The 19510-nt window shown below is 43.2% G+C and overlaps 1 protein-coding gene across 4 annotated transcripts; it reads right to left on the reverse strand.

Moving 5' to 3' along the window:
* Nucleotides 1–492: 492 nt before the first annotated feature.
* Nucleotides 493–6810, reverse strand: LOC139547566 (G-protein coupled receptor 171-like). 4 transcript variants are annotated; one of them, XM_071356467.1, is made up of 4 exons: nt 6672–6747; nt 2094–2157; nt 1530–1938; nt 493–1371 (listed from the first exon to the last, which is right to left on the reverse strand). In XM_071356467.1, exons 3-4 carry the CDS (start codon nt 1901–1903, stop codon nt 720–722), a joined length of 1026 nt encoding a protein of 341 aa, XP_071212568.1. In that variant the 5' UTR covers nt 1904–1938; nt 2094–2157; nt 6672–6747; the 3' UTR covers nt 493–719. The 4 variants fall into 4 exon arrangements, with proteins under 4 accessions (XP_071212568.1, XP_071212569.1, XP_071212567.1 ...); XM_071356468.1 differs by lacking the exon at nt 6672–6747 and having other exon boundaries at nt 493–1359; nt 2094–3430; XM_071356466.1 differs by lacking the exons at nt 493–1371; nt 1530–1938; nt 2094–2157 and adding exons at nt 2818–4165; nt 4713–5144 and having other exon boundaries at nt 6672–6810.
* Nucleotides 6811–19510: the final 12700 nt, after the last annotated feature.

Raw genomic sequence — 19510 nt, forward strand, 5'->3', positions numbered from 1 at the left:
AGGTGGCGAAGGACACTGTCTACCGGAGGCTGGGGCGACACCATATGCTAGCTAACTAGCTAGCTAACTAGCTAGCTAGCTAGCTAGCTAGCTAGTTAGCAACACTATGTGCTAGCTTTTAGTTAGTTAGTACACGGTGTCGCCCACACCTCCCGTCTGCTGCATACCGGAGAAAACCATACCCGACAGGTGGGGGCGAAGGACACTGTCTACCGAGAGGCTAGAGCGACATTGTGTGTTAGCTAACTAGCTAGCTTGCTAGTCAGGGACACCGTGTGCTAGCAAAATATGAACAAAAGCATGAGATGAGCTATAAAACTGGGGGGATCCTGCCCCATAACAAAAAAGTGTAGAATGGCAGGAAATTAGCTTTAAAACTGAAACATTTTCTCTAAATCTAATGACAAAATGTGTAGAATACCATTATAAAACTGATAATTTTTCACTGCACTATGTCAAAATGTTTTCAAATGCAGGAATATAGTGAAAAAATAAGCAATCATCTGTTACTTTTATTCAGTGTGATCATGCAACAATGAAATATAAAACAATGCAATCATAACATCTAACACCTAACAGCGAAGAATCATTTTTGTCTAGGCCTATAGGCTACTCTATTGGAAAGTGGTTTGTAAAACGTTGCTGCGACATTTTTCATGCCGTGAACATTCTCTTTCTCTCTCTCTGTTTCTTTCTCTTTGTCAACCCCTCTCTCTCTCCTACTCCGTGGCAGTTATTGGCTGCAGCTTCAAGTCTTCAGCTGCAGGGTCAGGTGTTGGGTTGGTGTTCGAATCCCGCCTGCTCCTCCTACTCCTGAACACCTCCCTGACCCTCTGTCTGAATGCCTTGGAGAAGTAGTAGTAGAGCACGGGGTCCAGGCAGAGGTGCAGTACCACCAGCAGTAATGTGGACTCCTTGGCCAGGAAGAGGTGCCTCTTGGTCTGGCAGTCTGGAGTGATGACCTCAGTCTGGGCTAGCGTATAGGGCGTCCGTACCACATGGTACGGCACGAAGCACACCACGTACGCTGCCGTCACCGCCGTAACATTGATGGTGGCACGGCGAGCATGGCACCACTGGTCAGGGTCATTCCTGCTCGCCAGCAGCCTCTTTAGCACCAGACCGTTGGAGATGAGGACGGCCGTGGACGCGTTGAGGAACAGGATGGTACAGAGGAAGACTGCAAGGCCGTGCCAGTGGAGTCCCACCTCTTGCTTCAGCTTGGAGCAGCTCAGGAATTCCCTCTCTTGGACGTCCTGGATGGGCAGGGCCATGTTGGGCACCATGATGAGGAGCACAAGTAGCCACACCACCACTGACATCAGCCTGGCGAAGCCCACTTCCTGTATACGGAACAGTCTGGAGCTCCGGCTGGTCAATCAATCAATAAATCAATCAATCACTGTTTAAAGTGCCTCTAATTCTAGCAAAACATTTGACTAAAAAATGCTAATAATCCTTACAGAATAATTAACAATAGTACAACATTAAAATAAGTTCAAAAGACAGTTTCAAAACCATAATAATACCTGATCTGAATGTAGCAGTCAACGCTGATGAAGGTGAGGAAGAAGATGGACGCATACATGCTGATGTAGACTACCACGGCGCTCACCTGGCAGTGGAAGACCATGAGGCCCCAGGTCGCCACACCCAGGTCTTTGGCCAACTTGAAGGGTAGGGCCAGGGTGAGCAGGAGGTCAGCGGTCAGGAGATTGACCAGGTAGACATTGATGCTCTTCTTGGCATTGTAGCTGTGTACGAACACCCACAGAGCCACCAGGTTGGCAGCCATGCTGATGAGAAAGACCAGGGTGTAGAGCACGCTGAAAGGCTCCATCTGGTCATTGACGACGCACTGAGGGATGGTGTCATCGGTGGAGTTTGTGGGAAGCGTCATCATCAATTGGGGAGTAGATAGTCTAACACAACATGTACCTTTGACAGACAAAAAAAATCCCAGTGTGGTTAGGCCATACAAATCATCAGTTTAGAAAACTAAGGCGAGCCAGCAAAACATGAAAAAGGGTACTGCAGTGATCTTAGTACAACACCTATGAACCTTGTTTAAAAAATAAATAATTGAACCTTACTTTAAATGTCACTCTTCCGTTGTGTCTGTTTGTTGGTTTTCAGCTGAGTCATTGACGTCACCGTCTGTTTAAAATCAGACATTACAGGAAGTGGTGAACACTATGAGTTTCATGTTCAACTTCTTTGGCGTATACACCCAGACTACACATCCTAGACAGTCAGTGACCGGTAGAAGGAAGCCAACAAAGTATTTCCATTCTGAATCTCACCAATTTGTAGTTTGAAAAACAGTCTAACCATTTAAAAAAAACATTTTTATCCCACTTTACCCAAGGAATACGTTTGCTTGACCGTATCTCACCATTTGTACAGTAGATTGAAACAATCCTATTTTTGGTTGAAATGTCCTATTTGACACGTCTATTTAGCATTAGAAACTGAGATATAATCTAACGCTTTAAAAGAGGATGCACTTTAATTGCATATTTTATGTTTAGGTTTATTATTTGCGACAATATTGTTTTGGCATTCTGTATGTTGGACTTCCTCTTGTAAAAGCCTTCCTCATACCACACAAAAACAAAAAGCTTTTAGCTATATTATGTTATGCTTTTAAGGTTTTACATTTTGAGGACATGAAATTCTGCAGTGGGATTCTGCGGTCTGCTACAGGAACTGATGCACAGAAATAAAATGTGCTCAATAGGGAAGTGCTTTTTCTGTTCCCTAATCTGTGCTTTTGATCACACATGGAAATTAGGACAGGTACTCATTTCTAATGTGTATCATTTATTGGAGCTTGCTACAAATACATACGAGACAAAGTGCACATACACTAATTCTTGTGTTTAATCTGGCTGTACATGTTACCATGATTTGATTGATTGAACGCACAATGATTTAATACTGTACTTTTGTCAACAACAATACTAGAGACATTTATTAAGAGAGTGTGTGTAGGTAGGTTGAATAGAGAGTTTGGGGACAGAAACAAGGCCAAACAGTATATTTCTCTGTCTAAATCACTAAGGTAAACCCCAGGTTACATATAGTCAGTAGGGTCAAGCTGTCGTCTGAGTTTATCATTAAACGAAAATGTAAGTCTGAGGTCTAGGCTTTCAGCAGGGCAAAATAGCGGTACAAGGCAAATAGGCAAATGTATGTTCTATCTAGACCAAAGAGTGCCCATAGGTAACCCATTTCACATTCTGTATTGAGTAGAGACATCAAATTAGCAAATTGTAGCCTCCAAAAGAAGTATTGACATTCTAGGCAGTTCATCTTTTTTTCCCCAAAACAAAGTTCTAATAATTTCTAGGTGTGCAGAAGAGCTGCTTTAAAAATATATACAGTAGATAGAAAATGTACCAGAGGAGGGCAGTGCGGTGTGTCCTAAATGACACTGGCCCGTCTCGACATACTTAACGACGTCCTTGTCTGGGTGCGTGGCAGGGTGGTCAGGTTCCCCTGGCTAATTCTCCTAGCTCCTGGCGGTGGGGCTGTACTGTCTGGCTGTTCCATTGACGTACTAAAACGCTTCTGTATGCCCAGCTGGGCCCTGAAGGACTTACAGAAGATGAAGTAGATGAGTGGGTCCAGGCAGGCATTGAGGACTGACAGCAGCACGGTCAGCTCCTTCATGTAGTAGAAGGCCTGATGCCAGTAACAGTTGTGCAAGAAGGGCCGGAGGAAGGCGTAGGGCAGGCGCACCAGGTGGTACGGCACGAAGCACACACAGAACACAGCGACCAGAACTAGCATGTTTCTCTTGGAGCGGCTGAGGTTGCTTCCGGATCCACAGGAAGGATGTTTCTGCTGGTTCAGCTGTGCTTGCCGCAGCCTGAGGATGGTGCCCCAGTAAAAGAAGAGGAGGGAAAACAGAACGAAGAGGAAGATGGCCGCCGAGAAACTGTGGATGATCTTGTAGAGCAGTTGAAGCTGGGTGCTGTGGAGGGCGTCGCAGCCTATGGTCCCGGGGATGAGATCTGCACCCCAAGTGGTGAGGAGGGATACGGTCAGGTACGCAGATGACGAGGCCAGAAGGGTGACCCAGGTTGCCATGGAGATGTAGCGGGCGGCGCGCACCCTTTGCAGGGTGTGGGTCTCCAGAGGACGGACGATCTTCAGGTACCTGTAGGCAGTAGGATGACTTAGCAGGGGTGAGAGGAATTGAGAACCGACTCATTACTGAGTCTTGCTGATGTTGTATTCATGAACATGGCTGCCAACCTGAATGGTGTCAGTGAAATGTGCACCTTTTTGAATGTGAAATGTGCAACAACAAAAAATTATACATTTGAAGGGTAGCTAGCGCTGATGACACGCAGCTTCACAAGAAGACTATTCAACTTGATTCACATATCCAAATCAAACAAGATTGCTGTAGTTGTGTCACTGGATGTGGTAAAGGCATTTGATAGGGTCAGCTGGCCTTTTCTCTTTACAGTCCAAGAAAATTAAATGGATAAAGATTATATATACACAACACATACAGTATCTGTTGTAAACAATGGGAAAATGTCTCAATAATTTATGCTGGCTAGCAGGTTCATTTCCATTCATTTTATCCACTGCTATTTCCCTCTTTATAGAACCTCTTGCCTGTGCTATCAGACAGAACAACCAAATCCATGGCATACAGGCTGACAGACATGGACACTTCAGTTATCAATAAATACCTGTTGGCTGCGATGTAGTCCATGAAGAGGATGCTGGCGTACATGTTGAGGTAGAAGGCCGTGGCGCCAAAGTTGCAGTAGACGTGGCGCATGAGGGTCGAGTTGTAGGTGGCGTAGTTGGCAATGCGGAGCGGCAGACACAGGCTGAGGAAGAAGTCTGCCGCAGCCAGGTTCTGCAGATATACTGTCACGCTGGATTGGTGGCGCTGGGCTTGGCAGAAGTAGACCCGCACCGTGAAGCCGTTGAGAACCAGGCCCACCAGGAAGACCAGGGAGTAGGTTACGGTGAAGAATGGGTGGGCGGAGACCTCCATCAAGCCGCAAGAGGCTGACTCGGAACCATTCCCCACAGTGTCGTTCATGGTCTGTACAGAGGATGTGTTGAAATAGCTGTCCGTTCCTCCCACTCCTTTCACTGTGTATGCAGCCTGGCTATCCATTTGTATACAGGTTTATACATAGAGAGCAGAGTAAAGAGGAGTGATTTGTTGTTAGCTTTTGTCTCTAATATTTGTTGTTTGAAATTATGTTGATCTGCAGCACACGGTGTTCTCTCATCAAACGATAATTACTGTGCTTGCTTTAAGTTTAAAACAACAGGATTTCTTTATAGAGAACTAACTCAGACAATATCCCCCCCAAAATCTCTAAAGTGCCTTGATCGTTCCACCAAATGAACACCTTTTGAGTAGTGTAACTTTGTGTAATATATCATTTTTGAAACCTAATTTTAACATTCTGTCATAAGAGTTCAACTTAATAAATAATACATTTTCCCATCTTGAGGTTAAATGAAAAATATACTGTAGTAAGTGCCTATTAAGTGTCAAATAAAGTAACAGGGTTGACCGTAACAGGTTTGACGATTTCATCTTAAATCAGCCATAAATCCCTTGTGACAGGGGGAATCGAAGCTTGTTGTGTGCCACAGGGAGGAGCAATTGAATTCAAGCTTCACAAAAAAAATTTAATCGTTAAAACATTTCTAGCTCGTCTATCTATGGGTAACAGGGTTGACGTGTTATGCTTGACGTGCTCAGTTTTCCACCACAAAATGGCCAAAAAGAGAACCAGCTTTTTATTTAAAAAAAAAAAGGAATAGTTGCACCATATTAAAATGGGAGGCCAGTTCACATAACAAGGTTGACCTTAAATTGAGGGACAGGCATTTTAAGATTTATTTTATGTGATTTAGTGATTCATCTAATCACATGAATTAAATAATAATCTTCAGAAATGACTTTGTCAAAGCAATAACACAACTAGGGCTTTACAATAATGGTGAAAACTTGGAAAAGGTCTGGTGTTAAGTGGTTAAAAATCTTCCTAGAAGTCGCAGAGGGTGCACAGAGGGGCATGTCAAAATTCTACATTTTGCCACTTTAGCAAGTCATTATTCATATAAAAAAATATATATATTTATTGAATTTTCCATGTGGTCTATGTTCAAATTAATTAAAACGTCAAAGGGACACATGTCTCTCTATTCATGGAACAACCCTCCTATCTATCTGTTATACAGATCCTCGAATATCAACTTTCTTCTGCCTCACTTCCTTACAGCATCTTTGTCAATCTGCAACTATTAATTAATGATATTGGTTAAGCTTTGTAAGTAGTCATCAATAAATCATTATAAATGCTTATAAGTAATACTATACATTTGAATAAAAGTAATAGTATACATTTAAATAAAAGTAATAGTATACATTTGAAAATACAAATTTATGAATAGAATGTAAACCATAAGTCGTTTATTCATGCTTATGCATGAAAGTAGTACTAGCATGATATGTAAAATACGCAGTAACTGACAGGGAAATAGATATGCTTATCTTCATTGCTCCACTATTGCTCTCGTAAGCTGTTACTTTAAAAAATAATCGTTCCCTAATTTGTTGCAGAATTATTAAGTTATCACTATGTAATAGAGAATGTTGTTATGGATATATTCCTTACCCTTTTTTCTGTTCCAAAGATACAGTATGTCAGCTGGACCGCCTGTTCTCTATATTCTCTACAACTTCCTTTTTCATAAGGAAGAACCTCACTGTATTTGTATGAGCTAGTGTGAATGCGTATGAATGTGTGTGTGTGTGTGTGTTTGTGATAGAGCGAGAGTGAGAATGTCTGAATGCACGTGTGTACATGTGTGTGAGCGTGCATTTGTTCTAGAGACAGAGGAAGAGGGCGCATGGAAATATTTTGTCTCGTCAAGAAACAGTGATGTAGTGATAGCTAAATAGGTCATCACTCCATACTATTAATGCAGGTCTCAGATACTGCATTTGGAAGTCAAATCAAGAGGTCGCTTGACAAATATGATTTACCTTTTTACCCCGTGGCAGTTCTCCTCACTGAATTGAGTTCATTCCGATGGTGTAGTAAGGTCATCTGGAGCATCCACAGAAACATCACTTCTTGAATTCCCTACTTGGCTGTGTTCCAAACAAGTAAAAGACACCCTCTCCCCTCAGCCCTCAAATTAAGTGGACAGTTCTGAAGACGTATCATGACGTATGATGAATTGACACTTGCAGGGCAATGGGTGAGGGAGGAATAAATTCCTTGCCCGGAAATTCGTCACTCGTTCGTCCCACAGTTGTGTTTTCAGTCATCATGGAACCACCCATAGCTGCTGTGTGTGTTTTACATGTGGTACAGTCAATTATGATTGTATTTCATATATTGGCTAGAAGACAATGCATCCGCAGACATCGAGTACTAGCCATTCGACAATATCTGGTAAATCAGAAATGATGCCAGGGAAGGTTGTATGCACTAGCTAACGTTTCCAAAAGCTAACCAAACAAAAACATCCTTACTTTTACGATACGTGTTTGTGCCGTCATATGCATTAGTAGCATAACTTATTTACATTCGTTTTTTACTTACACTTGTATGTTGACTTCTCCATATTGATGTTGGTTGTAAGTTTTGTCTGACTTTTCTTAGCGGATGTACGTACAATTATCGCAAATTGAATTATGGGGTGTTTCGGGCCCCGGAGGGAACAGAATTGTACACTCGATCACAAACGAGGGCTGAGGGGCTTACGTTGCCAACTTCCCTTGCTTGGCTAATTGTTTGGACCGACGGGGGAATCCCGTCTTCAAACACGTCTTTTACGTGTTTGAAACGCAGCCCTTGTCTGTGCAGTTTGACACAAACAAGCTGTAGCACTGCCTGGAGTTGTCATCCACTCACACACATCCAACAAATACATTTAATTCAGTAAGAACCACATAAATACACCAGTGGTATATCAAGCTAGCAGGTTATATGTTTTTATTTCCCCTTATACAGCAACTTAAAGGTGAATGGGGAAATTAGTGAAAGTGAGGAGGATGATAGGGCACCGACAAGCAGTTCCAGGAAGTGGATCCTCAATGCTTGGAACCCGTTGTGATAATAAATATTAGCGATAGCGATATTACTGTGCAACATTCTATTTTCTCCCGAGATTGCAAGACCGTTCGTATGTTGAAGTAGTGAGCCTTGCGGATTGTATTGTCCAATCACAGAGCAGATACAAGCCACGTGATCCGCCAGCGAACACATGACGGCAGCTGACAGCAGATCACGTGACTTGCATCTGCTCTGTGACTGGATGACATATACCTCAATGCTGTATGGGATAAGTCGTTTTTTCCACCCAACACCGGTATGTACAGTCTTGAACTCTTGACTTTTTTTCTTCTTATATCACTTTTTTTTTTATTCAACGTTAACCAGCATGTTGTTGAAATGTATATGCTAAAAATGACTGGCCATGTCAGTTCCGGAACCACAACCATGAAATGAGGGGCGCGGCCCGTCAGAGCCCTACGGAGGAGTTGGTGGCTGCCTGGTACTCTGGAATCCTGTTGTTCAGGCCTCCAGTTTCCTGAAACATCCTCTCTTCTAGACATTCCTCCAGCCATGCAAATGTAGCTCTATCTATTACAACCACAGAGGAGATTTGTTTGTGTGTGTGTGTGTGTGTGTGTGTGTGTGTGTGTGTGTGTGTGTGTGTGTGTGTGTGTGTGTGTGTGTGTGTGTGTGTGTGTGTGTGTGTGTGTGTGTACACTGCCCCCATGTGATTAAACAATTTTTCAATTTTCTTAACTTTTATTTTTTACTGCAAACTATCCATATACATGTGTATATATATATATATATATATATATATATATACACTGCTCAAAAAAATAAAGGGAACACTTAAACAACACAATGTAACTCCAAGTCAATCACACTTCTGTGAAATCAAACTGTCCACTTAGGAAGCAACACTGGTTGACAATAAATTTCACATGCTGTTGTGCAAATGGAATAGACAAAAGGTGGAAATTATAGGCAATTAGCAAGACACCCCCAATAAAGGAGTGGTTCTGCAGGTGGTGACCACAGACCACTTCTCAGTTCCTATGCTTCCTGGCTGATGTTTTGATCACTTTTGAATGCTGGCGGTGCTTTCACTCTAGTAGTAGCATGAGACGGAGTCTACAACCCACACAAGTGGCTCAGGTAGTGCAGCTCATCCAGGATGGCACATCAATGCGAGCTGTGGCAAGAAGGTTTGCTGTGTCTGTCAGCGTAGTGTCCAGAGCATGGAGGCGCTACCAGGAGACAGGCCAGTACATCAGGAGACGTGGAGGAGGCCGTAGGAGGGCAACAACCCAGCAGCAGGACCGCTACCTCCGCTGATGGAAGGAGGTTTTTACTCAAAATCTCACGATACATGGCACCATTCATTCTTTCCTTTACACGGATCAGTCGTCCTGGTCCCTTTGCAGAAAAACAGCCCCAAAGCATGATATTTCCACTCCCATGCTTCACAGTAGGTATGGTGTTCTTTGGATGCAACTCAGCATTCTTTGTCCTCCAAACACGACGAGTTGAGTTTTTACCAAAAAGTTATATTTTGGTTTCATCTGACCATATGACATTCTCCCAATCTTCTTCTGGATCATCCAAATGCTCTCTAGCAAACTTCAGACGGGCCTGGACATGTACTGGCTTAAGCAGGGGGACACGTCTGGTACTGCAGGATTTGAGTCCCTGGCGGCGTAGTGTGTTACTGATGGTAGGCTTTGTTACTTTGGTCCCAGCTCTCTGCAGGTCATTCACTAGGTCCCCCGTGTGGTTCTGGGATTTTTGCTCACCGTTCTTGTGATCATTTTGACCCCACGGGGTGAGATCTTGCGTGGAACCCCAGATCGAGGGAGATTATCAGTGGTCTTGTATGTCTTCCATTTCCTAATAATTGCTCCCACAGTTGATTTCTTCAAACCAAGCAGCTTACCTATTGCAGATTCAGTCTTCCCAGCCTGGTGCAGGTCTACAATTTTGTTTCTGGTGTCCTTTGACAGCTCTTTGGTCTTGGCCATAGTGGAGTTTGGGGTGTGATTGTTTGAGGTTGTGGACAGGTGTCTTTTATACTGATAACAAGTTCAAACAGGTGCCATTAATACAGGTAACGAGTGGAGGACAGAGGAGCCTCTTAAAGAAGAAGTTACAGGTCTGTGAGAGCCAGAAATCTTGCTTGTTTGTAGGTGACCAAATACTTATTTTCCACCATAATTTGCAAATAAATTCATAAAAAATCCTACAATGTGATTTTCTGGAATTTTTTTTCTCATCTTGTCTGTCATAGTTGAAGTGTACCTATGATGAAAATTACAGGCCTCTCTCATCTTTTTAACTGGGAGAACTTGCACAATTGGTGGCTGACTAAATATTTATTTGCTCCACTGTATATATATATATATACACTGAAAATAGCAGACATTCAAGATACAGTACTGTTCTCTGGTTTGAGTGACAAAACAATATACTGTATCATGATATGATACAGTGCATTCGGAAAGTATACAGACACCTTGACTTTTTCCACATTTTCTTACGTTAGTCTTATTCTAAAATGTTTTACACACAATACCCCATATTGACAAAGCAAAAACAAGTCAATTTTTAAAAAACATTTATTTAAAAGAAAAAACAAAAGAATTACATTTACATAAGTATTCAGATCCTTCACTCAGTACTTTGTTGAAGCTACAAGCTTGACGCTACAAGCTTGGCAAACCTTTATTTGGAATCTCTCTGTACTTTGCTCCGTTCATCTTTCCTTCGATCCTGACTAGTCTCCCAGTCCCTGCCGATGGAAAAACATCCCCACAGCAATATGCTGCCACAACCATGCTTCACCGTAGGGATGGTATTGGCCAGGTGGTGAGCGGTGCCTGGTTTCCTCCAGATGTGATGCTTGGCATTCAGGCCAAAGAATTGAATATTGGTTTCATCAGACCAGAAAATCTTGTTTCTCATGGTCTGAGAGTCCTTTAGATTCCTTTTGGCAAACTCCAAGTGGGCTGAGGAGTGACATCCGTCTGGCCACTCTACCATAAAGGCCTGATTGGTGGAGTGGTGCAGAGATGGTTGTCCTCCTGGAAGGTTCTCCTATCTCCACAGAGGAGCTCTAGAGCTCTGTCAGAGTGGCCATCGGTATTTGGTATTTTATTAAGATCCCCATTAGCTGTTGCAAAAGCAGCAGCTACTCTTTCACAAAAAAATTCAAATGACATAATACAGAACATCAATAGACAAGAACAGCTCAAGGACAGAACTACACAAATACCGCAGGTGGTGTGTGTGTGTGTGTGTGTGTGTGTGTGTGTGTGTGTGTGTGTGTGTGTGTGTGTGTGTGTGTCAGAGCTGTGTGTAAGTTCACTATGCAAACAATTTGGGATTTTCAACTCTTTAACGTTTCTTATTAAAAGAAGTGATGCAGTCAGTCTCTCCTCAACTGTTAACCAAGAGAGACTGGCATCTGAGAGAATAGCCCTCAGATTACAATGAAGAGCAAGACGTACCTCTGTTCTGGGCCAGCTGCAGCTTAACTTGGTCTTTCCTCGCAGCACTCGACCACACAACTGGACAATAATCAAGATAAGATAAAACTATAGCCTGCAGACTTGCTTTGTGGAGTGTTGTGTCAAAAAAGCGGAGTATCTCTTTATTACGGACAGACCTCTCCCCATTGTTACAATCATTGAATCTATATGTTTTGACCATGACAGTTTACAATCTCAGGTAACACCAAGTAATTTAGTCTCCTCAACTTGTTCAACAGCCACACCATTCAATTCCAGATTCAGCTGAGGTCTAGACCTTTTAGGCAATGATTTGTACCAAATACAATGCTCTTAGTTTTAGAGATGTCCAGCACCAGTTTATTACTGCCCACCCATTCCAAAACAGACTGCAACTCTTTGTAAGGGTTTTAGTGACTTCATTAGCTGTGGTTGCTGATGCGTATATGGTTGAATCATCAGCATACATGGACACACATGCTTTGTTTAATGCCAGTGGCAGGTAAAAATAGAAAAGAGTAGAGGGCCTAGAGAGCTGACCTGCAGTCCACCACACTTTACATGTTGGATATTAGAGAAGCTTAACCCTTTGAATTTTATTAGAAGGATCGCTCTGAATCCACACTGTGACTCGTTTCAGGAAACTAGGCGTATGTCGCACGACACTACATCACAGGAGAGGCATTTGAACGTGAACATTTATTTTTCATCAAAATGCGTTTTTTTTTTGGCAGAAATGCCTTCTCGAACAAGTGTACTTTCAAGTGCCTTAATAACAATATTGTATTCCATCCATAAATACAAATATATATTTTTAATTACGAGCCTAGTTGGTTTAGCCACTGAAAAATACAGGAACCTTCCCACTAGCCATGATTGGCTGAGATAATGGATGGGCTGGACATGCCGGGAGATGAGTTTGGATTGGTCTGCCATGTAGCATGCTTCTGTCTATAACGTGAGCTGTTCATTATGTGTTGACAGTCCTTTCTTTCTAGCTTGCTGGCTCGCTAGCTAACGTTACGCGTATGATCTGTGTAGTAATATTATTTGAATCAGAAATCCATTTGCATTGCTAGTTATAGCCTAATTTTAGCTAGCTAACGTTGAACCTAGTTTGTGAGCTTTAGCTACCTTCAGATTCATACTACAGCTATGAAAATGTTTGTATTGGTAGAAATATGAATTGGGATTATTCCGGTTTATTGTTTAGCTAGCTACAGTGGTTCCTCCTTTAAAAGTTGCGAGCTTACACCGTGGGACTTACATGCTGACCAGACCGAACACGTCGCGTGTGCGAGTGTCGCAAAATAAATGTAGAAATCCACGTTATTCAATTATTGCACCCGCCAACGAGCGTCTGCAACGCCAAGGGCCAAAATAGAAGTCGTTCCTATTTCTGACGCAGATCGCGCTGAAAGTCATCTCCTCATTGGTTTATAGAAGCAGGTACCCACGTGCCATCTCCTCATTGGTTATACCCACGTGGGTGATTGAAAGATGAACTTTGTTGCCGGTTGTCATGGTAATACAATGAAAGTTTAGATGCGATCACCATATAAGTTCAAAGATGAAAAAGGAGAGATGACTAGAAACGATTCGGTTGGCCGTTTTATGTGTGGATTAATTGTCGGAGTAGAGGTCCTTGTGCATTTCAGGTAAAATAACAACTCAATGTTTATATCCCAGGACAAATTAGCTAGCAACAGCAAGCTAGCTAAATAGGACAAATTAACGCTAGCTAGCAAGTGCAAGCTAACTAGCTAAATTGCCATACATGTTTAATGCTTTTCGACCTGGCCCCAAATTAATGTCATTGGTTCAGAGTTTGTTTTGATATTTTAACCTGCGTGCCGTGATAGCGTTTGGTGTGGGGGGGCAAAATAAATGTATGCACGATAGCGCACGATGGCGCACGCGCGCAGCCGGTTTGGGTTCCGTGTTAGAGGTACCCAGTGTCACGGCTCCATTGCTCCAGACCACCACAAGGGGGAGTTAGCACTCATTATGCATTTGGGTCCCAAGGTTTTTATATGACCAATCATATCAAGTGGTTCCAATGATGAATTTGACACAGCCATCCGTCCCTGGTGACTTTCTTCAGCAAAGATGGCTGGCAAAACATTACGGGAGAAGCAAATGTAAGAAGTTATAACATCATAACGTGTCAAGCTAAACATGTACAATTGAGAGGAATATGTTAGTTAATGTAGAGACAAACAATTGTGCATATCTTTTTGACATAAAGTTAATTTACAAAAATCGCTATTTAGCAAGTTAGCTGACTAGCTAACATTAGCCAGCTAACGTAAACTCGTACATCGCCTTGGTCCGTACAATTGCCCTTAGTTTAGCGCCCCAAAAACGTAATACTTCCAGATCAACTGTACTGTTAATACCATTGTAAAGCACAATTTCTCCCCTTTCCAACAGAATCATTTACATGACCTAAAGGCTGTCCGTTTCTGCATAATTAAAGGAGGCAAAGAGCCCCGTTGGGTCTTTTTAAAAATGGCGGGTGGGGAAGCGGAACTAATGCGTGATAGTAAGAAGGAGAGATGTTGTGTGGGAAGTTTGCTTTTTTTCACTCGATCTGTCCAACTTATCACCTTATCGCCTCTAAAATGTAAAAAAAAAACACGATAAAGAGTTTATATAATGTGTCATTACATACCTATTTGAAGGTTTGTGTCGAATATGAATCGGGTTTTTAGGGCGGTGCTAAAGTGATCTTAGAAGTAAACAGCGGCTTTGAGAATGATGATCGCATGCAATGATGACGCAAAAAATGACTAGGTATCCCCCTTACCCCCGTCACTGTCCATTTATTGTTTTTAAACGATGAGAGAAGTGCTACACCTGGTGGAGAGAGATTGTAAGACAGAAATAGTTGCTTCATTCGTGCTGTACGTTACGACATGACACGCCACGATGTAACGGAGGGTCAGTTTTTTCAACTTTTCTCCAATACTATAGAGCCATTACCATGTCGATCAACGCTTGAATAGAAACGTAGTTCACACCCCCGATTTTGAAGTCAACACAGTCGCTACAGTCCCATTAGTTTTCTTTGTAGCCTCGTTTGAATGTTGCGGTTGCGCACATTTGTGATTGGGTGAGTTTACGTTAGCTGGTGTAGTGACATAAGTATGACATTATAATTCGTGTTGTTTAATGTTGTAGGGACTCCTGAGAAAACCAGCCAACCAGGCTGTCGTCTTGTGAAACAGTGGATGTAAAGAATCTAGCTAGCTAAAGCCTTTACTGCAAATTGTATGTACAATGTTGTAAGCTTCCCTTGCCGTGCAATGCAGCTGAAGTAACATAGCTAGCTAACTATTTACTTGCTTATTGTGTAGTGGAGGATAAAAATAACTGTATGCCTATATATGTGTAGCTAGCTACGGTATGTAGCCGATCTGTGTATGGAGCCTAAAATGTTAGGTTCTGAAATAATATTCATACCAATCTATGAACCTAAGCTATCATAGTTGTTGTATCAACTTCAAGTCTGAATGGCATTAATGAAGCCTATGGATTGAGTACAATGTAATAACTTTATTGTGCCAAGGATGCAAGTCCTATATACATGTACTGTAGTTATTACCACGCATGAGATCCCCACATTGTACATTGAATATATTCACTGATCATGTACTCTTCCTTGGCAAATAAAGGTGTGGATCAGGTATGAATCTCTGTGAGACATTATTTTTCAGTCATATCCAATACTAGGTGTATCAAACTCCATTCTATGAATGATGCGGTGTCTGCATGTATGTATTAGAATTATACACTTCAACAGTGTTTACCACTCCTGCTCCTGGGACAGCAATGATTGCACATTGTAACTTTGCAATAGACTAGAAACATGATTTACTACTATGCATATCTAACTCCCTTCATCTGCATTAATCTGAGGACACAGGATAGTATTTCAATGAGATACTTCATTTCAACCAGTGGAGAATGTGAAACACTTTATTGAAACTAGTTCATTATCCAGGTGTTCTAAATACATAATACATGCATTATAATTATGATAATTGTAATATTATATTATAAATACAAGTTCAATCTGTACTTCAATGCACATGTGGTGTGCATTATAAAACAAGGAAGAAAGACGAGGTGGGGAGAGAGGTGTACGAGACAGAAAGGGAAAGCGATAAGAACAGAGGCAGACAGCATATGATTAATGAATTACAGTGCTACCCTAATATTCTCTCAGTTCATCACAATTACAGTGTCTCTAGCGGTGTCTCCTAACCAGCCTTGGGCCCCCAGTTGGCCCGAAGGTTATCTTAAGAGCGGGTGAGGTGGCGATGACGGGACTGGCTTCCTCTCTCACATCAAAACATACCTGCAGATGAGAGAGCATGATTAAGTCTTGTTTTTTAAATTCTAACACGGTCAGTCATCATAATCATCAGGTGATGAAATGAAAAACTGACCTTGGATCATTAACTCTGGGACTACTACATCTCTATCTGTATTTCAATGTAAAGTATCTCTTTAATAATACTTCCTGTTGACCCGACCAAGTGACCTCTCACCTACGATCATGCTGTGGCCTCTGTGCCAGCCAGTTCAGATGCGGGAGGGGTTCACCAACACAGCTGATATAACCTAGAGGATTTCGGGAGAAGGGGGAGAGGGATGATGTATTACATACATACGGTATGTGTATATGAAATATAGTACAATGTTATGAACCGACACTGAATCGTAGGAGCTAACTACTAACTATGTAAAAGTTGGATGGAAGAACGCCCAGTGCTGCTTACCTGAGATGCCATCATCACACAGTCCTTCTTCGTAGGTGTCCGCTATGACTTTCTTTATGTCGGAAAGAAAGGCTGAACAGTATTGGTTGTAGCCAAACTGACACTCAAAAAAAAATTGTTTTCAAATACATATTTTGTTCTCTAAATATTTTTGGGGAATAAAATGCATAGAATTTTGCGCTCTATTACAAAATATTTGATTGCAAAATATTTTTACTTTGAAGCCTCGTTTTTGCTTTCAAAACTATTATTTTTGATTGAAAATAAAAAAGTTGCTTTCAGATTATAATTTTTTTTGATTGAAAATAAAGTTTTTCTCTCGACAAAAAGACATCCATTTGTTGCAAGTTGGGGAAGGGGGGCTAATAGCTGAACAATAAACTATTCAACCTTTACTAAAGAATAGCCTAATAGCCGAGCTAGGTGTGAAAACCCCCCGTCCTATCACAGACCAGATTTGCCCTAACGACCAAGCGGGAGTTAGAGCACTGATTATGCTTTTGGGTCCCAATGCACTACTGTGTCTCGAACTGACAATGAATGGGCAATATAAACCAAATAATAAACTGATAATTGTGCACGACTTCAAATGAAACAAGAGGGAGCAGGTTTCGAACCCTCAACCTTCTTTCCCGAAGTCCAGCGCACTATCGACTGTGCACCAAAAGCATGCTCAAGCTGCAGAGTCGATAGAGCGCATCCTTGCGGTAGCTTGCTACTCAATGTAATAAAGTAATTACTTTTTAAATAAGTTACCTTACACGTTATGTTGGCTGATAATATGTTTGCCCCCGGTGATGCGTTGTGCAGACCGCACCACCCTCTTGCGGTTGTGGGCGGTGCAGTTGCCATACCAGGCGGTGATGCAGCCCGACAGGATGCTCTCAATTGTGCATCTGTAAAAGTTTGTGAGGGTTTTAGGTGACAAGACAAATTTCTTCAGCCTGCTGAGGTTGAAGAGGCACTGTTGCGCCTTCTTCACCACACTGAATGTGTGGACAATTTCAGTTTGTCCGTGATGTGTACGCCACCTTCTCCACTGCTGTCTTGTTGATGTGGATAGGAGGGTGCTCCCTCTACTGTTTGTTGAAGTCCACAATCATCTCCTTTGTTTTGTTGATGTTGAGTGAGAGGTTGTTTTGCTGACACCACACTACGAGTGCCCTCAACACCTCTTGTAGGCTCTCGTTGTTGTTGGTAATCAAGCCTACTACTGTTGTGCCATCTGCAAACTTGATGATTGAGTTGGAGGCGTGCATGGACACGCAGTCATGGGTGAACAGAGAGTACAGGAAGGGGCTGAGCACGCACCCTTGTGGGGCCCCAGTGTTGAGGATCAGCAAAGTGGAGATGTTGTTTCCTAACTTCACCACCTGGAGGCCACCTGTCAGGAAGTCTAGGACCCAATTGCACAGAGCGGTGTTGAGACCCAGGGCCTCTAGCTTAATGATGAGCTTGGAGGTTACTATGGTGTTGAATGCTAAGCTATAGTCAATGAACAGCATTCTTACATAGGTATATAGAACAGGGCTCCGGGCAGCCGAGCGGAAATGGAGGAAAACTCGCCTCCCTGCGGACCTGGCATCCTTTCACTCCCTCCTCTCTACATTCTCCTCTTCTGTCTCTGCTGCTAAAGCCAATTTCTACCACTCTAAATTCCAAGCATCTGCCTCTAACCCTAGGAAGCTCTTTGCCACCTTCTCCTCCCTCCTGAATCCTCCTCCCCCCTCCTCCCTCTCTGCGGATGACTTCGTCAACCATTTTGAAAAGAAGGTCGACGACATCCGATCCTCGTTTGCTAAGTCAAACGACACCGCTGGTTCTGCTCACACTGCCCTACCCTGTGCTTTGACCTCTTTCTCCCCTCTCTCTCCAGATGAAATCTCGCGTCTTGTGACGGCCGGCCGCCCAACAACCTGCCCGCTTGACCCTATCCCCTCCTCTCTTCTCCAGACCATTTCCGGAGACCTTCTCCCTTACCTCACCTTGCTCATCAACTCATCCTTGACCGCTGGCTACGTCCCTTCCGTCTTCAAGAGAGCGAGAGTTGCACCCCTTCTGAAAAAACCTACACTCGATCCCTCCGATGTCAATAACTACAGACCAGTATCCCTTCTTTCTTTTCTCTCCAAAACTCTTGAACGTGCCGTCCTTGGCCAGCTCTCCTGCTATCTCTCTCAGAATGACCTTCTTGATCCAAATCAGTCAGGTTTCATGACTAGTCATTCAACTGAGACTGCTCTTCTCTGTGTCACGGAGGCGCTCCGCACTGCTAAAGCTAACTCTCTTTCCTCTGCTCTCATCCTTCTAGACCTATCGGCTGCCTTTGATACTGTGAACCATCAGATCCTCCTCTCCACCCTCTCCGAGCTGGGCATCTCCGGCAAGGTCCACGCTTGGATTGCGTCCTACCTGACAGGTCGCTCCTACCAGGTGGCGTGGCGAGAATCTGTCTCCGCACCACGTGCTCTCACCACTGGTGTCCCCCAGGGCTCTGTTCTAGGCCCTCTCCTATTCTCGCTATACACCAAGTCACTTGGCTCTGTCATATCCTCACATGGTCTCTCCTATCATTGCTATGCAGACGACACACAATTAATCTTCTCCTTTCCCCCCTCTGATAACCAGGTGGTGAATCGCATCTCTGCATGTCTGGCAGACATATCAGTGTGGATGACGGATCACCACCTCAAGCTGAACCTCGGCAAGACGGAGCTGCTCTTCCTCCCGGGGAAGGACTGCCCGTTCCATGATCTCGCCATCACGGTTGACAACTCCATTGTGTCCTCCTCCCAGAGTGCTAAGAACCTTGGCGTGATCCTGGACAACACCCTGTCGTTCTCAACTAACATCAAGGCGGTGACCCGTTCCTGTAGGTTCATGCTCTACAACATTCGCAGAGTACGACCCTGCCTCACGCAGGAAGCGGCGCAGGTCCTAATCCAGGCACTTGTCATCTCCCGTCTGGATTACTGCAACTCGCTGTTGGCTGGGCTCCCTGCCTGTGCCATTAAACCCCTACAACTCATCCAGAACGCCGCAGCCCGTCTGGTGTTCAACTTTCCCAAGTTCTCTCACGTCACCCCGCTCTTCCGCTCTCTCCACTGGCTTCCAGTTGAAGCTCGCATCCGCTACAAGACCATGGTGCTTGCCT

Source organism: Salvelinus alpinus, chromosome 21, assembly GCF_045679555.1.
Source record: "Salvelinus alpinus chromosome 21, SLU_Salpinus.1, whole genome shotgun sequence".
NCBI lineage: Eukaryota > Metazoa > Chordata > Actinopteri > Salmoniformes > Salmonidae > Salvelinus > Salvelinus alpinus.

What these genes read in the sequence shown, in the direction of transcription:
- LOC139547566 (XM_071356465.1), bottom strand. Translation starts at nt 5,152, where the DNA reads ATGGATAGCCAGGCTGCATACACAGTGAAAGGAGTGGGAGGAACGGAC. An exon ending in GACTACATCGCAGCCAACAG is followed by an intron (nt 4,166 to 4,712) that starts GTATTTATTGAT and finishes TACTGCCTACAG; the next exon opens with GTACCTGAAGATCGTCCGTC.